The sequence below is a fragment of the Pygoscelis adeliae genome, unplaced genomic scaffold (assembly GCF_000699105.1).
Source record: "Pygoscelis adeliae isolate BGI_AS28 unplaced genomic scaffold, ASM69910v1 Scaffold650, whole genome shotgun sequence".
Classification (NCBI taxonomy): domain Eukaryota; kingdom Metazoa; phylum Chordata; class Aves; order Sphenisciformes; family Spheniscidae; genus Pygoscelis; species Pygoscelis adeliae.
In genome coordinates this window covers 43,231-51,544 of record NW_008823878.1, presented here as the reverse complement: position 1 = coordinate 51,544, position 8,314 = coordinate 43,231, and the positions used below count along the sequence as shown (strand labels likewise).

At 59.7% G+C, this 8,314-nt stretch overlaps 1 protein-coding gene across 1 annotated transcript in view; it reads left to right on the top strand.

The window, feature by feature from the left end:
* The window catches only part of MROH6 (maestro heat-like repeat family member 6), a 55,456-nt gene that overhangs the window by 12,374 nt on the left and 34,768 nt on the right, over positions 1-8,314 (top strand). The window contains 9 exon segments of the mRNA XM_009334583.1: positions 513-605; positions 1,870-1,948; positions 3,402-3,515; positions 3,874-3,947; positions 4,665-4,784; positions 5,836-5,946; positions 6,999-7,143; positions 7,280-7,320; positions 7,928-8,131. Coding sequence (XP_009332858.1) covers positions 513-605; positions 1,870-1,948; positions 3,402-3,515; positions 3,874-3,947; positions 4,665-4,784; positions 5,836-5,946; positions 6,999-7,143; positions 7,280-7,320; positions 7,928-8,131 — 981 coding nt within the window.

The following is an 8,314-nucleotide window of genomic DNA, read 5'->3' as shown; positions in this document are numbered from 1 at the left end:
CTTAGTCCTTACCTTACCGACGGTGTCACACAGCTCACGCCATGCCTCCGCCCAGCTGGACTGGGCTGCAACTGCCTTTTCCATGTGAGATTCCCTCTCCCTGCGTCGTGATCCCTCTTGCTACTGAGCCCGAGCTTCAGGTGGTTGTGCCCAGCGATCTGGGAGGATGGAGCGGGCTGCAGCCCATCTCTGCTGCCATCTCCGGGCACCCTGCCGTGTGCCTGGTTCTCACCATGCACCCAGCACATTGCCGTGGCTGGCAACGGCCAGCGTGCCTCTTCATGGCCTCCTGCAACGGCTCTGGGGGAAGAGGCAGCTCTTGGGAATTCCCGAGCTGTGTCCCCCAGGCGGGTTATGCTCATCGCTGCCGCCGTGGTGGGTTCGTGATCCCTGCTCTTGCCTGCAGTCCCTCCCCTTGGGCTGGCGTAGCACGGGGGTCCCGATCCTCTGTCCTCCTCTGGAGCCCAAGTATTTTCCTGATGCTAACTGCAACCTGGTCTCTCGCTGAGCAGAGCCTCTGCCAGATCCTGGAAGCTTCTGTCAACATCGGCAGCCGCAGCCTTGATGTGCAGCTGGACTCTCTCCTGGGTACCCTGCACCCCCAGGTAAGGCCTGGGCAGGGAGCGGCCGCCCTCACCCGCCTCAGGAGGGTGCTGCGGGGGGAAGGTGGGCTTCTTGTGAGGTGTAACGCTGGGGCCTGGCCGTGAGCTCGGTCTGCAGGGCTCAAGGCTTCCCCTGGATCAGCCCGAGATCGGGGCGTGCAGCCTGCTCGGCTTTTCTGTCCCCTGGTCGTGCTCCTCTGAGGCTCTCAGCTTCTCTGCTGCTCACCAGTGGTGCTGCCAGCTCTCGGGCTCTGGTATATGATATATGGAAGGAGTCGCACGCCCAGTCAAGTTGTCTGAAGTGAGAGCGGCTCTGGCTGTACAGTTAGGCAGCAGATTGAAAACAAACGCCTCAAAATCAATGGACCTTTTAAAAAGTTTGCTCTCTGAGAATAAGCGAGGGCATTGACTCGCCACGGAGCAGTCACCGTGCAGCGGCGTGCAGGAGCCCTTCTCAGGCTGCTGAGCCCGGTCTCCTCCTCAGCCGTTCTTCAGCCACAGGGGTGCAAGGTCCGTTGTATTACTGAACTTTTAAAATCATGCTCCTGGGGCTGAAAACAGGTCTGAACACCTTTTTTTTTTTTTAATACTTAACTGACTCTTGGAAGTGTCCAGCAGAGAGGCTGTCCGCTTACCAAAGTGATGCATGACAACCAAATACAACAACGGTGCCGTTTGTAGGAGCTGCTTCTTGAGGACGGGCTCCGACAGGGAAAAGCTGCTGATGGCTGCAGAGGGGCAGCTCTGGGGCTGCGGGGTATGGCTGGCCTCACGCAGCAGCTCTGGCTCAGCTGCAGACCCAAGTGTCTTTTTGGCAGACCGGAGTAACCAGATGCACGTCGCTCTTGCTGCAACGTAAATTGAATTAAGAGACTGAATTATTTTAATAGCACCCGGAAGGGTTCACTAATTTTGAAGAAGTTCCAGAGGAGGTGACCAGTGGTCCCGGCTGGGTGGTGGGACGTGTTTAAACAACAGAGGAGCCCGCAGCTCCTGAGCAGGCACCTTGTTCCCAAGCGGTCTCCCTGAGATGACTTGACCTGCTGCGAGCGCAGGCAGAGCTCTGCTCGGCCAGCAGCGGGCAGAAAGCACCGCTCTGGGCATCCGTGTCGTGGGATGCTGGCACCCACCAGCCCAGGGCTTTGTCTGTCCCGAATCTCGGCACCGCGCCTGTGCCGAGCACAGCTCTGCCTCTCCGGGGCTGGGTCTGCAGCCTGCCAGCGCCTGTTCCAGGTAACGTCCCTGACCACAGCTGTTTCTCCAACAGATTTGTGCTCCTGCAGATCCATCTGTCCCCCTGACTGTTAAAAATCACACTGAGGTTCTTCGATGCTTCACTGTCCTGGGTAAGGGATGACGTGCTGTGGCTGTCCCGAAGCCGCCTGCGCCTGCAGGTCAAACCCCTTGGAGAGGTGTGGGTGTGCTGCACCGTGGCTGGTGTTTTTCCTGGTGTTTCGCGGTCCTCTCCAAGGAGCTGTGCGTGGTGAATGGAGGGGTTTGTTCCCCCTGGTCTCAGCTGGGCTTGGGGGATACCGTAGACATCTCTTGGCCACGTGGGGAGATGAGAGGGAGGGGAGGGTGGTGGTTCCTGTCCTGGCTCTAGCCCGTGGCTTCAGGCTTGCAGAAGGCAAGTAGCTTTGCGTGTCCCTAAAGGCTGGCGTCCAGGGAGAGCATCTCTCGCTGGAGCTCTTTGAGGAAGAGCATGGGGCTAACTCCGCTCCCCTGGAGCTCACTGCTGGCTCAGGCCTGAGCATCCCCTTCCAGGGACCTTCCCAAAGGCGCCTGGCTCGGTTTCAAAGGTTTCTTCAGAGCCTTTGGAGCTGTACCAGCCCACTGAGACCTCTCCAGGAGCCAGGTTCTGCAGCATGCCGTGCCTGTGGTCAGGGGCAGTAGATGTAGTTCGATTTTGGGGGTACCCCGCTCATCTGTACTCCTTGTTGCTGTATCTTGTGTACAGCTAATGCAGTTGTTGTTACTCCGGGTTACTGCAAACGTTCAGAGCACAGCGGGGTCCCCTGTGGTCGGACTGAGCAGGAGAAGTGGGCTGACCTACAGCTTACGTGTTCCCGGCCTGTGCGTGGAGCTCTGTGGCTGGAGCCCTGTCTCCCCCAATTTGGGCTCTCCTCACCGAATGGCTGTGGCACAGACAGAAGCGTGTGCAATTTCCAGAAAAAGAGCAGTGGTGTGACAAGCTGCTGCTGGCTCACGGCTGGGTGATGTCCCTTTCTTGCTAGCGTTAGTGAAGGCAAACCTGCAGCTGAGCTGCCTTTGCCTGAGCAATCTTCAGACTACCCTGCCTCAGAGCTGCCCATCCCTCCCCAAACACGCCTCTCGAATGCCCACGAGTGTTGCTCCAATTCCAGCATCCATAGACTGGTTTTATTTTTAACAATCAAAATGTTTTGACAGACGGGGCAGCACTTGTTGGAAGGTATAATTTAAACTCCTTCAGCTCCCTAGAGAGCGCAGGAAATTTGCTGAAAGCGCCCGAGAAAAGCTCGGGTCTGGATGTGAAGAGCGGGACGGGCCGGTTAGCCCGGCTCGCGGGGTGGCATGGCAGCAGGCTGCTTCCCCGGGGAGCTGCCTGCCCCGCACAGCCGGGAGAGGAGGAGCGGTGCTTTTCAAACTCCACGCGGTTTGATGCAGCGGGCAAAGCCCTGCTGCGCGTAGCAGGCACGTGGGGATATGCGGGGCGGGATGCTCCTGCGTGGGGGATGCGGTGCCTGCATCCCGAATCTCCAGGCTGTGTGCCGTCCCCGGGACGACGCGCCTCCGTGACGGTTGGTTTGGCTCCCACAGCCTGCTCGTTCCCTGACCGTGTGCTGGCCTTCCTCCTCCCGAAGCTGGAGAGCAGCAACGAGAGGACCCGTGTGGGGACGCTCCTCATCATGAGGCAGATCATCAACAGTGCCCGTGAGTACCGGGGCAGCTGCCACCCGGCCGGCCACGGTCCCTGTTGGGATCTCAAAGCAGGAAGGCGCAGAGCAGTTTGTGCACGTAGGGCTCCAGGCAGGCTTTCCCCTTCTTCCGATGGGTCCCTTTCCACGAGTCCCCTCGTTCCCCTGCTGGGACCTGGGATGAGGAGACGAGCCCATCCTTGGCTGCAGGGTCAGGGGAGAAGGAAACCAGCCTGGTGGCACAGCCAGCTGGGAGGGGGGACAAGGGACAAAGCCTTCCCTGTCGGGGAAGCGGGGATGTTCGGGATCAGCGGCTCTGTCCTTGGCGGCTCAAGAGCATCACCGAGCTTCAGAGTCTGTCTTCTTTTTTTCAGCCTCTCAAATGGAGATTAAAAAGCCCTTCATTCTTTCATCTATGAAACTTCCTCTGCAAGACAGCAACAATAAGGTAAGCTGACCTTCTGCTCTTCTGCGGGGTACTTCAGGGGTGGGGGTTTATTTCTGGGGCCCTGCGCAGCCGTGCCCCCTGCCTCTGCCAGCCCGGCTGTCCTCCGCCGCCTCCTGTTGCTCATCTCTCTCCTGGTTGGTGTTTTGGCAGTTCCGCCAACATGCCCAGGAGATACCCTCCCAGTAACGGGGGAGCACACAGGGACTCGTTTTCCGTCTGCGCCCTGCGCAAAGAGCATGTCTGAGTGTAGGCAGCCCTGCCTAGCAGGGGGCGTTGCTGCTGCGAAGCGTGGCCCTGCCTGGAGTGCCGCGTGTGAAGAAAATGCACGGCGCTGCCAGGAGCACCAGGCTGCTGATGACTCAGCTCACGCGGTCACAGGGCGCGTCACCCCTTGCAAAACACAAACTTTGCTTTGCCAGATGTAACTGCGTGTGGCGGGTGGTGCGGCCGTGGGCTCCTGTCCAGTCCCCTCCTGACAGCCCCACAGACGTGAGCAGCGGGCAGCTGACCCCGCTGTCCTGTGCGGTGCCCGGCTGCTGCTGGCAGAGCCCAAACCCAGTTGAAGGGCTGTATGTAAGACCCGTAATAACTACCGAGGAGGAGGAGGCGGCGAAGGGCAACTGTGAGGAGGACCCTGCAGCAGGCAGAAACCCCCCTGCTCGCAGCTTCTCCCCTCCGCCCCGCACCGACGCTGGTGTCGCTGCTCTGCCCGCGCAGGTGAAGCGGGCTGTGGTGCAGGTGATCAGCGCCATGGCTCACCACGGCTAACTGGGGCAGCCCGGCGGGGGGGGGAAGGTGGGGTTACTTGTCCGGCAGTGCGCCCTTCCCTCGGATGCGGTAAGCACATCCAGGTGGGGTAAAACTCCTAAAGAAAGGTACCCAGGTGGGACTGGGCAAGTCCCTGTCTGCAGCTGTGCACATCTCTGGCTCCCTGCAGCACCGATTTAGGCAGACCCCTGGTGGAGGCAGCCCAGTACCCAGGTCTGTGGATGTGCAGCGCAGCCTGCAGAGCTCTCCCATCCACCCTCTGGCCACCGCTGTCCTCAGCGGAGCAGCGCAGCTGGCAGAAGCCTGTGCGCTTTGCTTCGCTTTGCCTGCGGCCTCTCGACCCTGAACCCTCCCCAGGGCAGCCCCTGCTCTAGGACCAAAGCGTCCAAACCAACTATACCCCCACAGTTCTGTCCCCGTGCGCGCTGCCCACCTCAGACCCTCAGGATATCCCCCTTGCCACCCCCACTGCCCCAGCCCTCATTGCAGCAGCACTGCAGCTTCCCCCCTGTCTTTCCCCTGCTGGCGTGTTGCGGTTCCTGCCTCTGGAGCAAGGAGGAGCGGGGGCAAACCTCAGGAGCAGGAGAGATGCCGTTGGGACAGCTGTCCCTGCATCTCCCTGCATCCAAAGGACGCCAGCCAGGACTCGGGGGCTGCACTGGCAGGACCTCCACCTCCTCCCGGCTCCATACCCCCTGCGTAGCCAGGCTGGGTCAGGCTGCTGCCCTCTCAGTGGGGGCGGCTCCCTTACGTGGGGGCTTGGCTGCCTCCAGCCCCGCTTGTCCAGCTGGGCTGCAGAGACATAGGCACGACTGGAAGCACCCTGGGGCTCAGATCATCCCTTTCCCCCTCAAAGAGGAGCAGGGGCGATGGTTTGGGCTGCAGGAGCTCCCGCAGCCCCTCTGAGCTCCATGGGTAGAGCTGGAGCACGTGCTGGAGATGGGCCATGAACCAGGAGGCTTTCGGGTTCTGCCCGTTCCTCCCAGCACGCTGTTTGCCAGGCGTGCCGTCTCGACGGCTTGGGAAACATGCTCGTGAAGGGAGTCACCCAGAGCGGCTCCCAGCTGCCTCCGGCCCTGCCGCAGCATCCGTGCTGACCTGCGCTTTCCCTCTCCTCCAGCAGCCCAAAAAGCAGCCGCCGGATGCCGATGACCTCGCTAGTGACAGCGTCCAGAGCATCAGCGTCAATACGCTCTTTCTGCTTAGCACAACTGTTGACAGGATGAACAACGTGAGCCTGCCCAGTCATCTTCGCCTTCGGGGCGGTCGTTGCTGGCCCCAGAGCCACCGTCCGTGCACCGTGTCCCGGGGGTCCCACACTGCCCTCAGCACAGCCCGCGCCACCTGCGCGACGTGCAGGATGCCCCATATGCCAGGCGGGATGGGTTGTCACCACTCTCAGCCCTTGTAGGAGCTATTGCCACCATCCCCGTCCCTCCAAGAGCAGGGCAGAGGTTTGGTTTGGGAAGCTGTCCTCCCAAGGACCCGTGTGTACCCTCCCTGTGAGCTTCTCTAAGGCCGGAGCAAGGTAGTGGTGCTGGAAGTTCTCAGTTCAAGACAGACATGGACCTGTTGGAGCAGGTCCAGAGGAGGGCCACAAAAATGATCAGAGGGATGGAACACCTCTCCTATGGAGAAAGGCTGAGAGAGTTGGGGTTGTTCAGCCCGGGGAAGGCTCTAGGGAGACCTTCTTGCGGCCTTTTAATACTTACAGGGAGTTTGTAAGAAAGATGGGGACAGACTTTTTAGCAGGGCCTGTTGCAATAGGACAAGGGGGAATGGTTTTAAACTAAAAGAGGGTAGAGTCAGACTAGATACAAGGAAGACTTTTTTTATGCTGAGGGTGGTGAAGCACTGGCACAGGTTGCCCAGAGAGGTGGTGGATGCCCCATCCCTGAAAACATTCAAGGTCAGGTTGGACGGGGCTCTGAGCAACCTGATCTAGTTGAAGATGTCCCTGCCCAGGGCAGGGGGGTTGGATTAGGTGATCTTTGAAGGTCCCTTCCAACCCAAACCATTCCGTGATTCTATGAAAGGGAACACCCCGGGGTGCTGCTGGAGTAGAGCACAGGCAGCGGAGAGCCCTCCCTTCCTGAACAGCAGCACTGCCTAAGGGGACTTGGGGATTTTCCCCGTCAGGGAAAGGCCTTCGACCTGGCATCTCCCCCTCCTCTCCCTCTCGGTCCCGTGCTCCGAGCAGGGTCTCCATCCCGCAGCCGGGCTCTTGCCGGGTGCCCTGCGCCAGCAGGCAGGGCGAGTGCCGTGCTCCCCTTCTCCCGGCAGGTTCTGTGGCCGTACCTCCTGGAGTTCGTGACCCCGATACAGTTCACCAACGCCCTGACCCCTCTCTGCAAGAGCCTCATGTATTTGGCCATGAAGAAGCAAGAGGAGGGAGAAAACGCGTCCCTTATCCGTTACGACCTGAATGGTCAGTGCCGGCCTCCCCCGGCAGACGCTGGGGTGCGCGAGCTTGGGACTCGTCTGCAAGCCAGGCAGCCGTTGGCCTGCTTCGTGGGCGCTCGGCGGGAGATGCCGTCTTACGCCTTTTTCCCTTCTGTTTGTAGCAAATCTTCCTTCGCCCTACGCTCTAACGACGAGACTGCTGGTAAGTGGCCTGGAGGCAGAGCTCTTCCTTTCTCTGGTTACCGACACATCCAAAGGAAGCACCCTCCCTCCCCTGTCCCAGAGGGACTAAGAGAAGGGGCAGCTCGTGCTGTGCTGCACCGAGCCTGCCCCAGCAAACGGGCAGGGTGAACGCCCCGTTTCGCCCCGCTGCTCCAGGCAGAGGTGCCCGTATCCAGAACCGCTGTGCACCTCTTGGGCTGGGTGCACTCCCATCCCCTCCGCACGCAGGGGCGTCTCCGTCTAGGTTGTGAAAGCTCAGACTCCCTCTTAGACACCCAGAGCCGCCTAAGTGGGGTGCGGCGCGGTGCAGATCTCCAGCTCTTCTTACAGGGCTTTGAGAATCTGTTCCTCAGCCCCGGGGAGGCTGGGGTTTGCTCCTCTTCCCCCAGCGATGAGTCCAGGAGAGACACTCTCCTGAGAACACTCCTCTGTCAACAGCCGGAGCGAAAGCTGTAGTTTCATTGAAGTGTGGAGATCAATCACTTCCCGATATTACATCCCTGTGTTTTGTTGCATATTTTCTGACTTGCAACCTGGAAATGACTTTCTCTGCGCTAACACCCCTTGTTCTGCCCCCAAACTTTCAGGTTGTATCTTCACAGCCGTATGTAGGAGACTGCCGGGGGACGGCTGCCCTGCGTCTGCTGAACGTATTGCATTACAGCGTCCACCCCACGCTGGACCAGCTTTGGAGCAAGAAGGTCCCTCTCTTGGTGGAACACATAGAAGGTAGGAAGGAGCTTCTGCTCGGGAGAAACTCTCTGCTGGAAACACCTTCTCCAAACCGGCCTGCGTGTGCCCGGACACTTGGGGGTGTCCAAGAATAGGGTGGGATACTGCCCACGTGCCTGATGACCCTCAGTACATTGAAGCTCTCTGAAGAAGTGCCATTTCCTATTTTAATAAGGACTTTAATCACCCTGGTGCCGCTAACTCCTACCAGGAGTGCCTTTGTGTCTCAAGTGGTTACCCCC